The sequence below is a fragment of the Suncus etruscus genome, chromosome 5, assembly GCF_024139225.1.
Source record: "Suncus etruscus isolate mSunEtr1 chromosome 5, mSunEtr1.pri.cur, whole genome shotgun sequence".
Classification (NCBI taxonomy): Eukaryota; Metazoa; Chordata; class Mammalia; order Eulipotyphla; family Soricidae; genus Suncus; species Suncus etruscus.
In genome coordinates, this window is record NC_064852.1 from 9,792,602 (window position 1) to 9,814,311 (window position 21,710).

General features: G+C 45.9%; 2 protein-coding genes across 2 annotated transcripts in view; one reads left to right on the top strand and one right to left on the bottom strand.

The window, feature by feature from the left end:
- The window catches only part of AKNA (AT-hook transcription factor), a 51,753-nt gene extending 43,931 nt beyond the window's left edge, over window positions 1-7,822 (top strand). Inside the window, exon 21 of the mRNA XM_049773797.1 lies at window positions 7,385-7,822. Within this exon, the coding sequence (XP_049629754.1) occupies window positions 7,385-7,640 (256 nt within the window). The 3' untranslated portion in view covers window positions 7,641-7,822. The remainder of the gene's footprint in view (window positions 1-7,384) is intronic.
- A 3,380-nt stretch (window positions 7,823-11,202) lies between these two features.
- ORM1 (orosomucoid 1) lies at window positions 11,203-16,260 on the bottom strand. Its single transcript, XM_049773798.1, has 6 exons — window positions 15,977-16,260; window positions 15,505-15,647; window positions 15,132-15,327; window positions 14,178-14,340; window positions 13,991-14,091; window positions 11,203-11,303 (listed from the first exon to the last, which is right to left on the bottom strand). Exons 1-6 carry the CDS (start codon window positions 16,088-16,090, stop codon window positions 11,214-11,216), a joined length of 807 nt encoding a protein of 268 aa, XP_049629755.1. The 5' UTR covers window positions 16,091-16,260; the 3' UTR covers window positions 11,203-11,213.
- Between the last annotated feature and the right edge of the window lie 5,450 nt (window positions 16,261-21,710).

The following is a 21,710-nucleotide window of genomic DNA, read 5'->3' on the forward strand; positions in this document are numbered from 1 at the left end:
AACAAGTATGGGTTGCTGGGGATCAAACCCAGGTCAGATACTTGCAAGCCAAATGCCCTCCCCTCTGTGCTATCACTCCTGTTTATCAGCAGTGATTTCTATCTCTGGGCTCAAGGCCATTCTGGGGAGACCATCTGAGGTGCCAGGGACTGATGAATGCCAGGCAAATGTCTTGATTTTTTTTAATTTATTTAAACACCTTAATTACATACATGATTGTGTTTGGGTATCAGTCATGTAAAGAACACCACCCATCACCAGTGCAACATTCCCATCACCAATGTCCCAAGTCTCCCTTCTCCCCACCCGACCCCCGCCTGTACTCTAGACAGGCTCTCCATTTTCCTCATACATTCTCGTTATTAGGACAGTTCAAAATGTAGTTATTTCCCTAACTAAACTCATCACTCTTTGTGGTGAGCTTCCTGAGGTGAGTTGGAACTTCCAGCTCTTTTCTCTTTTGTGTCTGAAAATTATTATTACAAGAATGTCTTTCATTTTTCTTAAAACCCATAGATGAGTGAGACCATTCTGCGTTTTTCTCTCTCTCTCTGACTTATTTCACTCAGCATAATAGATTCCGTGTACATCCATGTATAGGAAAATTTCATGACTTCATCTCTCCTGACAGCTGCATAATATTCCATTGTGTATATGTACCACAGTTTCTTTAGCCATTCGTCTGTTGAAGGGCATCTTGGTTGTTTCCAGAGTCTTGCTATGGTAAATAGTGCTGCAATGAATATAGGTGTAAGGAAGGGGTTTTTGTATTGTATTTTTGTGTTCCTAGGGTATATTCCTAGGAGTGGTATAGCTGGATCGTATGGGAGCTCGATTTCCAGTTTTTGGAGGAATCTCCATATCGCTTTCCATAAAGGTTGAACTAGACGGCATTCCCACCAGCAGTGGATAAGAGTTCCTTTCTCTCCACATCCCCGCCAACACTGTTTATTCTCTTTCTTTGTGATGTGTGCCATTCTCTGGGGTGTGAGGTGGTATCTCATCGTTTTGATTTGCATCTCCCTGATGATTAGTGATGTGGAACATTTTTTCATGTGTCTTTTGGCCATGTGTATTTCTTCTTTGTCAAAGTGTCTGTTCATTTCTTCTCCCCATTTTTTGATGGGGTTAGATGTTTTTTTCTTGTAAAGTTCTGTCAGTGCCTTGTATATTTTGGAGATTAGCCCCTTATCTGATGGGTATTGGGTGAATAGTTTCTCCCACTCAGTGGGTGGCTCTTGTATCCTGGGCACTATTTCCTTTGAGGTGCAGAAGCTTCTCAGCTTAATATATTCCCATCTGGGCCCGGAGAGATAGCACAGCGGCGTTTGCCTTGCAAGCAGCCGATCCAGCACCAAAGGTGGTTGGTTCAAATCCCGGTGTCCCATATGGTCCCCCGTGCCTGCCAGGAGCTGTTTCTGAGCAGACAGCCAGGAGTAACCCCTGAGCACCGCTGGGTGTGGCCCAAAAACCAAAAAAAAAAAAAAATTCCCATCTGTTAATTTCTGCTTTCACTTGCTTGGAGAGTGCAGTTTCCTCCTTGAAGATGCCTGTAATGTCCTGGAGTGTTTTGCCTATATGCTGTTCTATATATCTTATGGTTTTGGGGCTGATATCGAGGTCTTTAATCCATTTGGATTTTACCTTTGTACATGATGTTAGCTGGGGGTCTAAGTTCAATTTTTTGCAAGTGGCTATCCAATTGTGCCAACACCACTTGTTGAAGAGGCTTTCTCTGCTCCATTTAGGATTTCCTGCTCCTTTATCAAAAATTAGGTGGTTGTATGTCTGGGGAACATTTTCTGAGTATTCAAGCCTATTCCACTGATCTGAGGGTCTGTCCTTATTCCAATACCATGCTGTTTTGATAACTATTGCTTTGTAGTACAGTTTAAAGTTGGGGAAAGTAATTCCTCCCATATTCTTTTTCCCAATGATTGCTTTAGCTATTCAAGGGTGTTTATTGTTCCAAATGAATTTCAAAAGTGTCTCATCCACTTCTTTGAAGAATGTCATGGGTATCTTTAGAGGGATGGCATTAAATCTGTATAATGCCTTGGGGAGTATTGCCATTTTGATGATGTTAATCCTGCCAATCCATGAGCAGGGTATGCGTTTCCATTTCCGTGTGTCCTCTCTTATTTCTTGGAGCAGAGTTTTATAGTTTTCCTTGTATAGGTCCTTCACATATTTAGTCAAGTTGATTCCAAGATATTTGAGTTTGTGTGGCACTATTGTGAATGGGGTTGTTTTCTTAATGTCCATTTCATCCTTATTACTATTGGTGTATAGAAAGGCCATTGATTTTTGTGTGTTAATTTTGTAGCCTGCCACCTTGCTATATGAGTCTATTGTTTCTAGAAGCTTTTTGATAGAGTCTTTAGGGTTTTCTAAGTAGAGTATCATGTCATCTGCAAACAGTGAGAGCTTGACTTCTTCCTTTCCTATCTGGATTCCCTTGATATCCTTTTCTTGCCTAATCGCTATAGCAAGTACTTCCAGTGCTATGTTGAATAGGAGTGGTGAGAGAGGACAGCCTTGTCTTGTGCCAGAATTTAGAGGGAAGGCTTTTAGTTTTTCTCCATTGAGGATAATATTTGCCACTGGCTTGTGGTAGATGGCCTTCACTATATTGAGAAAGGTTCCCTCCATTCCCATCTTGCTGAGAGTTTTGATCCAGAATGGGTGTTGGACCTTATCAAATGCTTTCTCTGCATCTATTGATATGATCATGTGGTTTTTATTTTTCTTGTTATTGATGTTGTGTATTATGTTGATAGATTTACGGATGTTAAACCAGCCTTGCATTCCTGGGATGAAACCTACTTGATCGTAGTGGATGATCTTTTTAACGAGGCATTGAATCCTATTTGCCAGGATTTTGTTGAGGATCTTTGCATCTGCATTCATCAGTGATATTGGTCTGTAATTTTCTTTTTTGGTAGCATCTCTGTCTGGTTTAGGTATCAAGGTGATATTGGCTTCATAAAAGCTATTTGGAAGTGTTTCTGTTTGTTCAATTTCATGAAAGAGTCTTGCCAAGATTGGCAGTAGTTCCTCTTGGAAAGTTTGATAGAATTCATTAGTGAATCCATCTGGACCTAGGCTTTTGTTTTTCGGCAGACATTTGATTACTGTTTTAATTTCATCAATGGTGATGGGGGTGTTTAGATATGCTACATCCTCTTCCTTCAACCGTGGAAGATTATAAGAGTCCAAGAATTTATCCATTTCTTCCAGGTTCTCATTTTTAGTGGCTAGGAGTTTTTCAAAGTAGTTTCTGATTACCCTTTGAATCTCTGTCATATCAGTAGTGATCTCTCCTTTTTCATTCCTGATACGAGTTATCAAGTTTCTCTCTCTCTCTCTTTCTTTGTTAGGTTTGCCAGTGGTCTATCAATCTTGTTTATTTTTTCAAAGAACCAACTTCTGCTTTCGTTGATCTTTCGGATTGTTTTTTGAGTTTCCACTTCGTTGATTTCTGGTCTCAGCTTTGTTATTTCTTTCTGTCTTCCTATTCTTGGGTCCTTTTGTTGAGCATTTTCTAGTTCTATTAGCTGTGTCATTAAGCTACTCAGGTAAGCTCCTTCTTCCTTCCTGATGTGTGCTTGCAAAGCTATAAATTTTTCTCTCAGTACTGCTTTTGCTGTGTCCCATAAGTTCTGATAGTTTGTGTCTTTATTGTTGTTTGTTTCCAGGAACCTTTTTATTGATTTGATTTCATCTCGGACCCACTGGTTATTGAGCATGAGGCTGTTTAACTTCCAGGTGTTAAAGTGTTTCTTCTGAGTCCCTTTGGAGTTCACAAATAATTTCAGAGCCTTGTGGTCAGCGAAGGTAGTCTGCAAAATTTCTATCCTCTTGATCTTATGGAGGTATATTTTATGTGCCAGCATGTAGTCTATCCTGGAGAATGTCCCATGTACATTGGAGAAGAATGTGTATCCAGGTTTCTGGGGATGGAGTGTCCTATATATATCCACTAGGCCTCTTTCTTCTATTTCTCTCCTCAGGTCTAGTATATTCTTGTTGGGTTTCAGTCTGGTTGACCTATCCAGTGTTGACAAAGCCGTGTTAAGGTCCCCCACAATTATTGTGTTGTTGATATTATTTTTCAGATTTGTCAACAGTTGTATTAAATATTTTGCTGGCCCCTCATTCGGTGCATATATATTTAGGAGAGTGAATTCTTCCTGCTCTACGTACCCCTTGATTAATATAAAATGTCCGTCTTTGTCCCTTACAACCTTCCTGAGTATAAAGTTTGCATTATCTGATATTAGTATGGCCACTCCAGCTTTTTTATGGGTGTTGTTTGCTTGGATAATTTTTCTCCAGCCTTTTATTTTGAGTCTATGTTTGTTCTGACTATTCAGGTGCGTTTCTTGTAGGCAGCAGAAGGTTGGATTGAGTTTTTTTTTAATCCATTTAGCCACTCTGTGTCTCTTAACTGGTGCATTTAGTCCATTGACGTTGAGAGAAAGAATTGTCCTGGGATTTAACGCCATCTTTATTTCAAAATTTGGTGTGTCTTTTGGGTAGTCTTGTCTTAGATTAGGTCTTTCAGTTTTTCTCTTAAGACTGGTTTTGTGTCTGTGAAGTTTCTGAGCTGTTTTTTGTCTGTGAAACCATGTATTCTTCCGTCAAACCGGAAAGTGAGTTTTGCTGGGTATAGTATTCTGGGTGAAGCATTCATTTCATTCAGTCTTGTCACAATATCCCACCACTGCTTTCTGGCATTGAGTGTTTCTGGTGACAGGTCTGCTGTAAATCTCAGGGAAGCTTGCTTGAACGTGATTTCCCCTTTTGATCTTGCTGTTTTCAGAATTCTGTCTCTATCTGTGGGATTTGTCATTGTGACTAGGATGTGTCTTGGGGTGGTTTTTCTGGGGTCTCTTTTGGTTGGTACTCTTCGGGCATGCAGGATTTGATCACATATATTCTTTAGCTCTGGAAGTTTCTCTTTAATGATGTTCTTGACCGTTGATTCTTCCTGGAAATTTTCTTCCTGGGTCTCTGGGACTCCAATGATTCTTAAGTTGTTTCTGTTGATCTTATCATAGACTTCTATTTTTATCTGTTCCCATTCTTTGACTAATTTTTCCATTGTCTGCTCATTTGCTTTAAGTTTTTTGTCCAATCTCTCCTGCTGTATGGAATTGTTATGTATCTCATCTTCCACAGCACCAAGTCTATTCTCAGCTTCTGATACCCTGTCCCAGAGCTTATCCATTTTGTCATTCACTTCGTTTACTGACTTTTTCAGTCCTGTTAGTTGACATGTTATTTCAGTTTGGAGTTTTGTGATTTCTGTCTTCATATTTTCTTGGTTCTTATTAGTGTTCTGTTCAACTCGATCCATGGTTTCTTGGAGTCCGTTGAGCATCTTCCATATTGCTAGTCTAAAGTCCTTATCTGAGAGGTTGATTAGTTGGTTGGTCATTATCTGGTCCTCAGAATTGTCATCTTCATTCTCTATGTCTGATGCTGGCCTGCGTTGTTTCCCCATTGTCACACTTGTATTGTGGGTTTTCCTACGTGATGTGGTGGTATTCATTGTCTATATGATGCAGGCAGCACACTCCTCTGGCTCCTCCCTTTCTGGATGGGCTGACTTGCCTCTAAGAGAGGGGAGTCCTCCGTGGATGAAGCCTCACACTGGGTCAAATCTTAGGCCCGAGCATGCAACAGAGAAGAGAGTCCGGAGAGAAATGTTTGCTTCTGTGATATAGCGCCGTTCTTAGTGTGATTTTTCCTTCTTGTTGCAATGGTGTTCTTTCCTTAGAAAGAGTGCACGGCCGAGTAGCGAAGCGGAGCGGCCGTGCTCCGCTGGAGCCTCTTTTTGCCCCACTCGCAAGAGTTTCACACAAGAGGACAGTAGACAGACATAGACAGGTCACACTCACAGTTTTTCACAGTTGGGCCCCACTGGGCCGGTGTACTTTCGCGGATTTTCCCCGCCTGGTGTCACACACAGGGAGCCGGCTTTTGCAAAGTCTTGCTGGTTTTCATGCTCTGTAGTCCCTCCCTGAAAATGGCGTCTGGGCGAGCGAGGTTTCTGGAGCCTCTTTTTGCCCCACTCACAAGAGTTTCACGCAAGAGGACAGTAGACAGACATAGACAGGTCACACTCACAGTTTTTCACAGTTGGGCCCTACTGGGCCGGTGTACTTTCGCGGATTTTCCCCGCCTGGTGTCACACACAGGGAGCCGGCTTTTGCAAAGCCTTGCCGGTTTTCATGCTCTGTAGTCCCTCCCTGAAAATGGCGTCTGGGCGAGCGAGGTTTCTGGAGCCTCTTTTTGCCCCACTCGCAAGAGTTTCACGCAAGAGGACAGTAGACAGACATAGACAGGTCACACTCACAGTTTTTCACAGTTGGGCCCCACTGGGCCGGTGTACTTTCGCGGATTTTCCCCGCCTGATGTCACACACAGGGAGCTGGCTTTTGCCTGTCTTGATTTTTTATTTTTATTTTTTTGGTTTTTGGGGCCACACCCATTTGATTCTCAGTGGTTACTCCTGGCTAGGCGCTCAGAAATTGCCCCTGACTTTAGGGGACCATATGGGTGCCGGGGGATCGAACCGCGGTCCTTCCTTGGCTAGCGCTTGCAAGGCAGACACCTTACCTCTAGCACCACCTCACCGGCCCCTAGGCAAATGTCTTAACCCCTGTATTGTGTCTTGCGCCCAGGAACTGTTGTTGCGGTTGTTTTTTAAATAATAGTTTTAAATATAGAGTGAGATGGAGCAGACAGCTCAGAATTTCTATATAACCCCTCCACTCCGCATACACATGTGTGTTTTCCATTTACCTCCCCTACACACATTATTACCATCTAATATTAATGAATTACATTTGCACGGATTACCCATCCCAGCTCAATGCACCAGAACACACAGTTTATATGGGGGTACTTCTTTCCTACCCCAAACTCTGCCTTGATTCCAAGGTCAGCAGGACCCAGCATGATGAGGACTGGGTCTTTTTTTATCACCTACCCTGGTTGTGATCATTCCCTGGACATGTTCCAGTGAGACCGGGCTGGTGACTGTGACCCAATAGGAATGTACCTGGCCTGGAGGGAGATGGTGTTGGTGGGGTGACATCAGGGAGATAGAAGAGATTCTGGATCAGAATTGGGCTTCACAGGGACCCACTCTGGCCTTGCAAAAGCTGTTTCCTCCTGGGCCTCCTTTATTTCCCATCTGTAAAATGGGCTCAGTCCGGTTCTAAGTAACATGAGAAGGAAGCCGGTAGGGAGACCCGGAGAGTAAGAGACAGTGGTCCTGCTAGGAATGAAGCACCTTACCCAACCCACCAATCTTACCTCCCTAGCCCCCTGAAGCTCAGTATAAGGAAAACATCCTCTCTTCTCTCCTCAGGTACTATGCACCTCCTGGATCTACCTCAGCCCGCTTGGCTGCAGAGTGGCCCCCCACAGCCTCATCCTCATCCAGGCGGGTCCCTCCCAGGCACTCCATCCAGCTGGATTTAGAGGACCTGGAGGAACTCAACCAAGCCCTGAGCCGGGCCGCGGAGGCCGCTGAGAGTGTGCGTTCCACCGCCCGACAGATGACCCGCTCCCTGTCTGCGGAACTACACCAGGCCCGTGGCCTTCGGGGTTCCTGCCTGTTCTAAGCCACAAGGGCTGAGACAGAGACACGGTTGGCAGGTCTCCTGGGCCAGGAGGGGCCTCTTGGGCCCCACTCAGGACCTCCTTTTGGCTTGATTCGAGGTTCCCAGATGAATGGATGGTCCTTCTAGGCCTGTGTATTTTTTAAGTTATGGACAGAGTTTTATTTTTTTAGCATGGACTTTGGGACCGTCAGAACTCTTGTCTGTGGCCTGCCGGGCCAGAGAATGAGTCTCTGGAAAGGACAGGCCTGGGGACAGTGGTGGCCAATGTGTCACCCCATCCAGGTGGGACAGACCCTTCCCTGGGCTTGCTGCGGTGGAGCTACCCCATGATGGCCCCTGAGTGCCTCATCCCAACCTCGTCCCCAGGCCAACCTGTGGATGTGCAGGTGGCCAGCGCCCTGCAAGACCCTGGGCTGAGATTTCCAAGCCAGGTCCCCACCCCTTCACCCCACAGCGCATACCTCAGCATTTTTACGACGTGTGCCTCCGCGATGTCTGTATATCTGAAGCATTCCAGATTTTATTTTGTTATGAGGGCAAATGAAGGATGAAGATTGATCTTCAGTAAAAGAAAAAAACCAAAAAGAAAAGTCTTCCCTTGCTAGTGGTGTTTCTGCCTGTCTCCACTCGTGGGGGGCCCAAGGTCATGTTTGCAAGTGGTAGGTGGGGTGACAGGCTGAGTTCTTCCCTCTCCCTGGGGACTTTTTTGTTTTTTTGTTTTTTGAGCCATACTTAGTGACACTCCTGGCTATGCGCTCAGAAATTGCTCCTGGCTTGGGGCACCATATGGGATGTCAGGGGATTGAACCGAGGTCCTTCCTAGGTTAGTGCAGGCAAGGGAAATGCTCTACCTCTTTTTTTTTTTTTTTTTGGTTTTTGGGTCACACCTGGCAAAAGCAAGGCAAAAGCCCTATTGCTGTGCTCTCTTCAGCCCCTTCCTTTTTTTTTTTTTTTTTTTTTTCTTTTTGGGCCACACCCTGTGCCGCTCAGAGGTTACTCCTGGCTCTACGCTCAGAAATCGTTCCTGGCAGGCTCCAGGGACCATATGGGATGCTGGGATTTGAGGATTCGAACCACCGTCCTTCTGCATGCAAGGCAAATGCCTTACTTCCATGCTATCTCTCCGGTCCCAAAATGCTCTACTTCTTACACCACCACTTTGGCCCCTTGCTGGTGACCTTTAGAGAGTTACCTTCTGCTTCCCTCTGCAGCTGCTCTTTCACCAGCACAGAGGCTCAGAACACTAATCCTGTGTGTGTCTGTCTCAGGACACGAATCCTCTCAAGGCCAGGGGTGTGTGCGGATGAGAGAGCCTGGACTCTCTCCACAGCGCCCTCAGCAGTAGACAGAATGCTGCTCAACTTGGCAAGGCCAGGCTCCAGCCTTTTGTTCTTGGGGATCACCAGCAATCCTCAGGGGGCCTGGGACTCACTCCAGGTATACTTGGGTCACACGCAGACCCCAAGTTCAGCAGTAATAGGAGCTGCCAGGGCCCCTTCAGTGTTCAGGGTTGGAACTCAGGTCGGGTGCCTGCAAGCGCTCATGTCCTTTGCACCATCTCCCCGACACTGGAATCCCACCATAGTAATGAGATTGAGGGTCCCACAGACGATGGGCCTGCTCTCTGATGGAAAGTCTGTGCTCTTTGTTAGCATGGGGGGAGGTTGCTTTGGAGCCACATCTAGTGGTGCTCAAGGCTCATTCCTGGCTCTGCACTCAGTGGGGCTCAGGGGACCATATAGAGTGCCAGGGATCAAACCCAGGTCATTCATGTGCAAGGCAAGTGCCCTACCTGCTGTACTCTCTCTTTCTCTCTGCCTCTCTGTGTCTCTGTGTCTTTGTCTCTCTCTCTCTCTGTCTCTCTCTCTCATATCTCACAGGAAGCTTTGCTGCTTCCTCTTTCTTTTTTTTTTTTTTTTTTTTTTTTGAGCCACACCCGGCGGTGCTCAGAAGTTACTCCTGGCTGTCTGCTCAGAAATAGCTTCTGGCAGGCATGGGGGACCATATGGGACACCGGGATTCGAACCAACCACCTTTGGTCCTGGATCGGCTGCTTGCAAGGCAAACGCCGCTGTGCTATCTCTCCGGGCCCAGCTGCTTCCTCTTTCTTCAACACCTGGGGAATGGTGTCCTAGGCCAGAGTTATGGCACAGTAGGGTGTTCACACTTGCCTTATATGCAGCTGCCCCGAGTTCAATCTCATCATCCCCGTCTGGTCCTCTAAGCCCCATCAGGAATGATCCATCCTTAAGCACAGAGCCAGGAGTCAGTCCTGAACACCACTGGTGTGGCTCCAAGTTAAAAGAAAAAGAAGGGGGTCCAGAGCAGTGGTGCATTGGTAGGGCATTTGCCTTGCATCTGGCTGACCCAGGACAGACTGCAGTTCAATCCTCCTTCGTCCCATGTTTCCCCTAGCCAGGAGTGATTTCTGAGTGCAGAGCCAGGAGTAACCACTGAGCGGCACAGAGTGTGGCCCAAAAAGAAAAAAAAAAAAAAAAAAAAAAAAGGAAGGGGCTGGAGAGAGCACAGCAATAGGGCTTTTGCCTTGCAAGCAGCCAATCCAGGATGGATGGTGGTTCAAATCCCAGCATCTCATATGGTCCCTTGTGCCTGCCAGGAGTGATTTCTGAACACAGAGCCAGGAGTAACCCCTGAGCACTGCCAGGTGTGACCACCCCCCAAAAAAAAGAATATGGAAAACGTGCCCTGCCACATGCCCCGACATGAGAAGATCATTCATCCATAGGCAGCCTCCAGGTTTAGCCTCTCTCAGTGCAAAGTGTTCTGAATGTGTCAGAATGGGAAAAGGAAGCCTAAGGAGTAGCCCCGCCTTGGGTACAGCAATGTGATTTGGGGTCTCAGGGGAGAAGAAAAAGGACTTTGTGTGTGCCGCCAGGATGCTGGTACTAAGCGTGTTAGTTGGAGGTGAGCATCCCTTACCCTTTGACCCTGCTTTTCTGCCTCTTCCAAGATGCCGCTGCCTGTGGCGTGAACCTCTGCCCAGCCTTGCTGGACCCCTGGCTCTGTTCATGCCTCCAAGTGGACTGGAATTTCGGGGGCCCCCTGGGGCATCTGAGGGAGGACCCTTCATGGAGAGACAGTCCCTGGGGATGATGCTCTGAGTGACCCCATCTTCCCCACTTGTTCACTGGGACCCAGGATCCTGCCCTTGTCAAGATGCTCACAGTCCGCCTGCCCAGCCAGCCACAGCAGGGTCCAGAGCAAGGCACAGGGACATTCTCACCGCCCAAAGCCACCAACCCCTCATCCACCACTGCCTCTGCTCAGACCCTGCTCAGTAGGACAGCGGGTGTGACTAGATCCCTGTAGCTTCTAGGCCAGCCTAGATGCCTCTTTCAGGAAGTCTTCCCAGACTGTTCCCTTCCCCCTTGCTGTCCCCACCAGGTGGTCAGCAGGAACTCAGCTCAGCGAGGCTGATTTCGTACCGTGCAGATGAATGGCATCACAAGTGAACGGGCTTGTGACAACCTGGCTGCCCCAGACAGGGATGCTTTATTGGCACAGGTGGAGGAAAGAGCTGAGGTATAAGGAGGCCCCCCAAATTCCAGAGCTCTAATCCAATGCTGGCTCCTCTGTGGTCCCTTCGGTTTTCTTCTTCTTCTCCTCCTCCTCGTGCTTCTTCTCCAGGGGCCCACAAAGGTCCTGGGGGACAGAGGTTGGGAGGAAAGAAAGGCAATGAGGGGGGATGTTGTCAGCTGAGTCTCACTTTAAACACCTCTGAAAGGACCCAGGACCTGGGGTATGGCCCTCTTCAGTCCTTGGCAACCCCCTCTCTGGATCCAGGAATATCATAGCCAGAGTTCCACTTCCAGACATGTCAACAGTGATGGCAGAGGGGAGGGAAGGAGGCAGAACAAATGTGGGGTGCAGACTCTGAGGGACATCTGAGATGTTCCAAGAGCTCAGAGTCACCTCAGAGTCTGTTTGGTCCTCACCGGGGTGTCCAGGGTTCCCCACACCTGTCACCTTTGTGGCAGGTGATGTGGCTGGGTGGGTGTCTGAAGGCCACCCCAGCATATGGTCCATCGGAGCGTCCCCTGCTTGTGCATAGGGGTGGTGACCTGCAGACCAGGGACTGACTAGCCCAGAGCCTGGGTTTCTGAGCCCCTTTCCCAAGATCCCCTGCAGCCAGAGGTAGGGTGGATGACTTGGATGGTCTGAGAGTGGCCACAGCTGGCTAACAGGTGGAAAAGTCCTGATGTTAAGAGTCAAATCAGGGGCCTGGAGAGATAGCAGGTCATTTGCCTTGCATATGGTTGATCTGGGATGGACCCGGGTTCGATCCCCTACATCCCATATGGTCTCTAGAGTGTTGCCGGGTGTGACCCAAAAGCCAACTAGTTCTCTTATTTGAAGTATTTTATCACAGGTTGGGAGCCAGTGAAGCAGCTCATGAAACATGTGTAGAAGGAAAGATTATTTGGTGTGTGGAAACACTCAAATGTCAGATGTGTGACTCTAGAAGTCATGTCCTAGGGGCTGGAAAGAGAAGAAGAGGGCAGGGTGCTTGCCTCGCATGCTGCTGACCCAGGTTTAATCCCTGGCAGCCCTTATGATCCCCTGAGCACTGCCAGGAGTCATTCCTGAGTATAGATTCTGGAGTAACTTCTTAGCATTGACAGGTATGCTCCAAAAACAAAAAACCAAAAAAATCAAAACTCACAAAACAAAACTCAATAAAAATCTTGACGTAGGGGTTGGCACCATATTGACCCAGGTTCAATCCCCAGTGCTCCATATGTTCCCCCAAGTCCTGCCAGAAGTGTTTCCTTAATACAGAGACAGTACAAAGTGCAGCACCTTTGAGTACTGTCAGTTGTGGCCCCAGAAACAAACAAAAGCCATGGCCTAGACACTATAGAATATTCTGCAGCATTAAGAAAGAATAAAACCAGAAAACTGGGGGCCAGATTAATAGCTCAGCGGTAGTGTGCTTTCCTTGCACGAGGCTGAGCAGGACGGACCTGGGTTCAATCCCCGGCCGTTCCATGTGATCCCCCAAGCCAGGAGCAATTTCTGAGAGCATAGCCAGGAGTAATCTCTGAGTGTCACCTGTATAGCCCAAAATAAAAAAATAAAAAAAAAAGAATAAAACCAGAAAATTGGCTGTAATGGAGGTGGGATGGAGGTTACTGGCTGGGTTAAGGGACATAAGTCTAAGAGAGAAGGAAAAATTCCTGCTGGTATCACTCCTCTGTGGGATAAAGAGATGAAGCAAGGGAAAGGGTGGTATCTATGAGGACAGACCCTTGGTGCCTGGCTCCCCCGTATGGTCCCGAAAGCCCATCCCTTAGGCCAAAGTACTTTGGTGGCGTTTTAGTGAGAGAGGAAAGGGTGCAGTGACTTTGTACATCAATGCCATAAGCATTTAACTTTATTGTAACTATAGTACCTAAACTCATTTTTGTTTGTTTTTGTTTTGGGGCCACACCTGGTGACACTCAGGGGTTACTCCTGTCTATGTGCTCAGAAATCGCTCCTGGCTTGGGGGACCATATGGGACATTGGGGGATTGAACTGCTGTCCGTCCTAGGTTAGCACGTGCAAGACAAATGCCCTACCGCCTGCACCACCGCTCCAGTTCCAGTACCTAAACCCTTATTTCAAAGTCATTTTAAGGACTGAGCACATGCCTTTGTATGCAGTCAACCTGGTTTTGATCCTTGGTACCCCTGAACCCACCAGCTGGATAAGGCCCCCAAATTAAAAAGAAAAAACTTATTTAATAAATAATTGAGGCTGGAATGATAGCACAGCAGGAAAGACATTTGACTTGCACGTAGCTGACCCAGGTTAAATCCTCAGTATTCCATATGGTCCCCAGAATCTGCCAGAAATGATTCCTGAATGCAGAGTCAGGAGTAATCCCTGAGCAGCACTGGGTGTGGTCCCAAAACTAAAAACTATTTTTAAGTCAAAGTAATCATATACAAATTAAAATATTTGAGAAAACAGGAAGGAGATAGATAAATCTACTGGTAATTCTGAGAGCATAGCTGGGGACAACAGGCTGGGAATTGCTATGATTGGGTGACAGAGGAAACCATACACAAGATCAGCAACTCTTCACATAGGCCAGTAGGTCAGGATGTGGCCAGTGGGGATAAAGAGCTGATATTCATGTCTCACACATGGGTTCCTTATGTCACAGGCAGCCGTGTGTCCTCTCCTGCTGGTCCCCATCATCTATGCCCTGCTTGGGGCTACTCCCCACTGCCCCAATTTCCCCCTCTTGGCTTCTCATCCATCGGGCCACTAGTCTGGGATGCTCAGACCCTGCAGTCCAGCCCTCATTGCACCCCTCAGGCTGGCCGGCCTCCTGCCCTCACCGTGTCGTCGGTGTTTATAATTTCCGACACATCCAAGCCCAGGCACGCAATGGCTCCATGGAACTCGCTCATCTGCTCCGGGGTCACTTTTGTCGTGTTGGCTGCGGGGAAGAGCAGGGTGGAGTGGTGGAGGGAGTGGTCCTGGGTAAAGCTGGGGTGGGAGATGGGAGTTTAGGGGGGTACCTACCATAAAGGGACAGTCCCATCTTCTCTTGGTTTTCTGGGTAATAAGCAAAAATTTGGATTCCGGGGTCCTTGGTGGGCAGCACATTGGCAAAGTAGTAGACACCCATCACTGGAAGAAACAGACCCTCTGGGTGAGATGTGGGGTGGGGCTCAGGGGTCTCACATCATAGGCATGGTGGCCTGACTTCCCAGGGAGGAGAACAGAGTGAGAAAGGCTTAAAATCTGCATTCCTAGGAACCCTGGGTGCTTGACATGGATAAGACCATGGAAGCCCACAGTGGACAGCAGCCTGGAACCATGACCTGGCTCCCAGTTTCAAGTGAAGCCCAGAGGGGTGATTTGGGCAACAGGATGCTGTGTGCTGACTCCTTCAGTAGCCTCTGTTCTTTGTCTTCTCTGTGACAATGATGGCATTGACATTGTCATTGTCTTTGTCTGCTCACCACACCGACTGCCTTTCTGAGATCCCAGAGACTGCCTTGGATTTGATTTTTGTGTTTTGTTGACTTGCTTGTTTTTTGGGGGGGTGGATTTGGGGACTCTATTCTCAGAGATCACTCACTACTGGTAGGCTTGAAGGACCGTGTGGGGGGCTGGGGATTGAATCCAGGTTGGCTGCATGCATGGCTAGTGCCCTACCCTCTGAACCATATCCCTCCAGTCCAATATAGGTCATCTTTTTTTCCTTTTGATTTTTGGGCCATACATGGCAATGCTTCCAGTTACTCCTGGCTCTGTGCTCAGGGGACCTATCTTTGTGTGCCAGGGATTAAACAGATAGGTTGCATGCAAAGCAAGTGCCCTGTATGCTCTACTATCTTTCTGCCTCCTGCCTTGAGTTTGATTCTGCTTCAAATTCCAGGCTGTGTAAGCCCAAGGTAGTCACTTGTTTTCCCTGTTTCTACTCAATGTGGAGTCCATTTGTGAGAACCAAGGGGAGTCCTTGCTCTCAACCTGAGAATAGAGCAGCTCATAGTACTGTCTCCTGCTCTCAGTGCCCAAAACCCTCAAAGCACCTTCACTTCCACCCACACCCCACGACCCTGAAGATGGGCCAGATCTGTACACACAACCCTCACCATTCCTGGACAAGGTCCCATTCTCCCGCTGGACGAACATGTAGCTGGAGTTATAGAGGCACTTGTCCTCGCTGAGACCGGCCGGACAGTGGAAGGAAAAGAGGATGGATGAGAAGTGGATGGTCACTTAGTAGTCAGGGCAAGTCTGGGAGGGCCAAAGCCAAGGAGGTGGCTGGGGGTGGGATGGGGTTTGCTGGGCAGCAGAAGCAAGAATGGGGGGCAGCTGGCAGGTGCGGGGGAGCTCTCACAAGGTTTGGTACTCTCTGAAGTGGACCGTGTCCTCTGTCTTGTTAGGGGTGAAGTATATAAAGGCCGAGTGGACCTTTTTAGCCCATTCAATGAATTCAAGATGGCGGAAGGCTGAACCCAAATAGAACCACTTGCCAGAAAGCTGGAGAGAAATAGGAACAAATTGATGGAGTCCTTGAGCTGGATGAGACTTGAGCAGATCTCCCCAGTCCTCACCTGGGACCCCAAGTGGGCAGTGCATCTGGAGGGGCTTAATCTGAAGACCAGATGTCACCCCAACCCCACCCCAGGGACTGCCCCCACCTTGTGTTTAGTTTGTAGTCCCCACTGAGACAGCTTCTGACTTTGGAAGCAATGGGAAGCCTGACTCTGGTGACCCAGGAGAGGGAACTGAGCACGAAGCAACATGGGAGACGGATGCCCCATAGCCAGGGGCTGATCATGTACCCAGGGCTTGGCTCAGGCACTCACCTGGTCCAGAGTGGTGTTGGAGATGGGTATCCCTATCAGGTTGTCACACTCAGGGTTCTTGGCACCCATCTGAGGAAGGAGGCTCAGGATTGCCAGAACCCAAGGCAGTGCCATGATGAGGAGGAGGAAACAGAGTTAGAGAGAACTTGTGGCCGAAGACCACAAGGCAGGGACCTTTGGCGCACTGAGTGGGAGGTGGCAGTGAGAATGTTGTGTGGTGGGGGTGAGGACAGGGTGATGGTGCAATCCGGGGAGCCCTTGGGAAATGCCCGCCCAGAGCCCTCCCTCCTCTCTCCAAGCCAGCCAAGATAAATCCGCAAATTGGAAAAACTCCAGAGCTCAATGACATGACCGACAGAGAGCTAAGGTGGGGTTGTTGACCAGAGTGACAAATGGTAGTTAAGATGTGTAGGTGTCAGTTGTTTTATTTTGCAAAAGAACTCAGCATGCTACAGATCTAAATACCTCAAAGGGTAAGACCAATGAAGTCTGAGACTTGCTGGAGGGCAAGAGCTGCTGATATCAAGAAAATCTAAGATGGGGCCAAGAGATAATACAGTGGGGAAGGTGCTTGCCTTGCAAGCAAATGACGTAGTGGAATCCCTGACACTACATATAGTCCCCTGAGCACTGCCAGGGAAGAAAGGAAATTCAAGATGGAAGACTCACTGGCAGGCAGATGAGTTCCAGCTCTGTAATAAACTCTAGAATGCAATTGCATGGAAGCCCATGCACATCACACCATGACAGTTTACACTTGCTATGGTAACCCTCAGAAATGACCAGACAGGGTTAGAGTCTGTTGGGAGCCAAGGGTCAAGAGAGACAGAATGAGGTCATTAGCCTGATGACCCCATGCTTTTTCTCTTATTTCTGTCTCATTTATTCCATCCTCCATGGAAACCTTGGTTTGATTCTGTTCACCCCAGGTCAAGTCCTCAGCAAGTGGCACCTGAACAGGGACCTGTAGCAACAGAAAGAGTTGAGGATCCGGAATGTAGTAGCAAATTCCCATCTGAAGACGTGCAACTCTGCTTCTCTGAAAGGGAATCATGACACCCCTTTCAGCTCCCTCCTGCGGGGGGTAAGTTACATCACTCCCCTGTCTGCTCCTATCTGTTTACTGATCAATTATTGATTACACTTTCTGAGGTTAATCACTTACTAATTACTCTTTCTGGCCTAATGCACAAGACCCACCCCCTTTAGCTTGAAGGCTATGTCAGCCTGTCCAGTCTTTTGAGGTCTGTCTCCTGCACCTGTACAAACTTATTCTTCCAAAGGTCTATCCTTTGGCCTGCTGGATCTTTGCATTCAGTACTTGGACGCTTCTTCTCTGGAATCACCAGTATAAAATAAATCTGTCATTGATGATCTCTGAATGCCATTTGTTTCTTCCTCGGTCCAAATAGGCCTAATACCACATTATGGTACCTAATAGCACAGTGGAACTAAAAATATAAAGAGAGGCTTTTCAACACTATTTCAAGCTATTATGCAGAATTGTTGGTGGTTGTCCTTACAAGAACTTTAGGTTTGAAGCAGTGGAAAAAAGTCAAACTTAGACAAACTTAGTCTTGGTTCTGAAAAATTTAAGTTTTAGTTAGAGTTTTAAAAGCCTTTACCACCTTTAAATAGATTCATGGATATTACTTTTTAATAATTTCTTTATGAGAGACTTTCCAGAACTGAATTCCAAGGAAAGAAAAATCTCCAAGGGTAAAAATGAAGATAATGCTGGAAGGTCTCAGAAGAACTTCTAGGTCATTTTATAATCACCTTGTCCTATATTTAAATCTAAATTAAGGTTATGTGACATGTTAGAGTTTCTTAAAAGTATTGTCAGTTAACAAAAAGTGTTTAGGATTCTTGTAAATAGTAATGTATGTAACTAGTGTATCCAAAATTATTAGAAATCATAAAGATTCTTAGACACTGTTGGGGTGGAGAGATAGCACAGTGGAAGGGTGTTTGCCTTGAGCCTGTCAGGAATGATTTCTGAGTGAAGAGCCAGGAGTAACTGCTGAGCACTGCAGATTGTGGCCCCCAAACCAAAAATAAATAAATGAATCAATTAATAAATAATAGACTCTCTGGGGCTGGCGAGATAGCACAGCGGTGTTTGCCTTGCAAGCAGCTGATCCAGAACCTAAGGTGATTGGTTCAAATCCTGGCATCCCATATGGTCCCCCATGCCTGCCAAGAGCTATTTCTGAGCAGACAGCCAGGAGTAACCCCTGAGCACCGCCAAGTGTGGCCCCAAAACAAAACAAAACCAAAAAATAGACTCTCTGGTTAATTTACAACATGGATAAAACTTTCTGACTGGAAACTGAACCCAGGTCAGCTGCATGTGAGGCTACTGCCCTACTTGCTCAGGCCCCTGTATTATAATTTTTGCTGAGTATCTCTAGAAGCATGAAGACAGAAAATGGCCTCACACATAAGTCCAAAAAACAACACATTTTTCAACAATGGTCTATAAACACATTACTGGAATTTCTCATAACCACAAAGTTGGACTAAGGAGAACCAATGCTTCCTTAAAAGTCCAATTAGAGAAACCAAAGTGGAAGGAGTCCTCTATATAAATCCATAAAATGCTTTATAAACTTTAAATTGGTGTACTTATGGGCTGGAGTGATAGCACAGTGATAGGACATTTGTCTTGCATACTGCTGAACCTGGGACAGACCCAGGTTTGAGCCCCAGCATACCATATGGTCCCCTGAATCTGCCAGGAATGATTTCTGAGTGCAGAATAAGGAGTAACCCCTGAGCGCTCTCAGGTGTGGCCCCCCCCAAAAAAAATTCTCAGTGTATTTAGGAGCTGTGGTATGGATTTGTTTAGATGGCTCAGGTCAGATTGAGATGGGGGCTTCATTGGGGACCACCCCATAAGTAACTGCTCCTGTTCTGGATTAGGCCCAGTATTATCATCCAGAAGAAGCTTCACTGGTCCCCCACTCCTTCACTTTACCTATCCTATCCCCTACTTTCTCTTCATCTCTAAACTAAATATGTGGATTAATCTGAATTGTATTGCTTTTTTTTAATTGAAATATAATGTATCAGGATCTCCACTGTGCACTTTTCAACATGGCTGCCAACAACACATGCAGCTACTAGTGCTGGATCAACCCTGCCCAGAAAAGTCTGCAGACGACACATTAGCAGAAGTGAGCTGATCTGGCCTATGAAGGGTGGAGCCAGAGGAGCTTGGCTACTTCACTCCATGGCCAAGCACATCTCCTAGTGATGAACCCCAGAACAACACATAGAAAACACCATAGTACAAGTGTGCCAATGAGGAAACAACACAGGTCACTAGCATGCATAGAGAATGAAAATGGAAGCTCTGATGACCCCAAAAGTGCCGACCACCTATTTAGCCTCTCAGATAAAAAGTTTAGAGAAGAAATATGGAGGATCCTCATAGAAATCAAAGAAAGCATGGAATGAACTGAATGAAACACAAATAAGAATTAGGGGATATATAACTAGAAATGAGAAATCTCCAAACTGAAAGAACAGGACTGAAAATCTTGGTAGGTGAAATGAAAGCCTCACTAGAAAGCCTCACCAACATAATAACAGCAGCTGAGGACAAAATCAGCCAACTAGAAGATGACATACAAAACAACTTCATACAACAAAAGAGATTGGAAAAGAGCCTTAAAACAAATGTTCAGTGGCTAAAGTGATGACTCAAACGGTAAGGTGTCTGCCTTGTCCATGCTAACCTAGGATGGACTGTGGTTTGGTCCCCTGGCATCCCATATGGTCCCCCAAGCCAGGAGCAATTTTCTTTGTTTATGGGACACATCCAGTGATGCTCAGGGTTTACTCCTGGCAATGCGCTCAGAAATCACTCCTGTCATGCAACCAAATCCTGCAGGCCCAACGAGTACCAGCTAAAAGAGATCTGAAGAAAAGCACCCCAAGACACATCCTAGTCACAGTGATGAATCTCACAGATAGGATAGAATACTGAAAGCAGCAAGATCAAAAAGGGAAATTACATTCAAAGGAGCATGATTAAGATTTACAGCAAACTTGTCACAAGAAACTCTCAAGGCCAGAAGGCAGAGGTGGGATATAGTGAAACAACTCAATGAAATAATTGCTTCGCCTAGAATACTTCATCCAGACAGATACACATTTAGATTTGAAGGAAGCATACATAGCTTCATGAATAAATGAAAGCTCAGAAACTTAATAGACTCAAAATTTGACTTAAAACCAAACTGAAAGTTCTAATTTAAGACTACACAGACCAAGAGACACATCAAACTCCTACACAAAGATGATGCTAAATCACATGACAATTATCTCTCTCAATGTCCATGAACTAAATGCATCAGTTAAGAGACACAGAGTGGAAAAAAATGGATCAAAAACCTGAATCCAACATTCTGTTGCCTACAAAACTCCACATCTAAGTGGTCAGAACAAACATAGACTCAAAATCAAAGGTTGGAGGACAATCATCCAAGCAAACACTCCCTTAAAAAAGCTGGAGTGGCCATATTAATATCATATAACACAAACTTTAGACTTAAAAAAGTTATAAGGGACTAAGATGGACATTTCATAATAATCAAGGGATATGTACAACAGGAAATATCACACTCCTAAACATATATGCAAGCAATGAGTTACCAAAAATATTTAAAACCATTGTTGACAAATCTGAAAGGAGACATCAATAAGAATATAATAATAGTGGGAGATCTCAACACCACACATCAACTCTTGATAAGTCAACCAGACTGAAACCTATCAAGAATATATTATCTCTAAAAGGAAAAATAAAAGAAAGTAGCCAAGTGTGTGTTTGTGTATATATATATATATGTATATATATACATCTACATATATATGACTTTCTACCTCCATAAAACTATATACATTATTCTCCAGTGTACATAGGTCATTCTTCAGGATAGACCATATGCTGGCCCATAACATACCTCCATAAAATTAACAGGTTAGAAATTGTACAAACTACCTTCTCAGATTATATTGCATTGAAATTAGAAGTGAACTACAAACAGACACCAAGGAAAAACTTTAACTCCCAGAAATTAAACAGCTCACTACTGAACAACCAGTGGGTCAGAGATGAAATCAAAGAGAAAATCAAGATTCCTGAAAACAAATGAGAACAAATGATCAGAATTTGTGGGACACAGCAGAAGTGGTACTAAGAGGAAAATTTATAGCCTTGCATACACACAACAGGAAGGAAGAAGGGACCTATATAAATAACTTAATGACACAACTTATAAAATTAGAAAGTGATCAACAAGGGGCTGGAGGGATAGCATAGTGATAGGGCATTTACCTTGCATGTAGCCAATTCAGAACAGATGGTGTTTTGAATGTTGGCATCTCATATGGTCCCCATGCCTGCCAGGAGCGACTTCTGAGTGCAGAGCTCGGAGTAACCTCTGAGCAGTGTCAGGTGTGACCCAACGCCCCCCCCAAAAAAAAGTGATCAACAGCAACAACAAAAAATAGGTAGGTAGAGGGAAATAACAAATCTTAGAGCAGAAATTTATGAAGTGGAAATCCAGAGAACAATCTGAAAGATCAATGAAAGCTAAAGTTGCTTCTTAGAGAAAAAATAAACAAGACCGATAAACCACTAGCAACGCTCACAAAGAAAGGGGAGAGTGAAACTTAATAAACTGAATTAGAAATGAAAAGGATGGAGCTGGTGAGGTGGCGC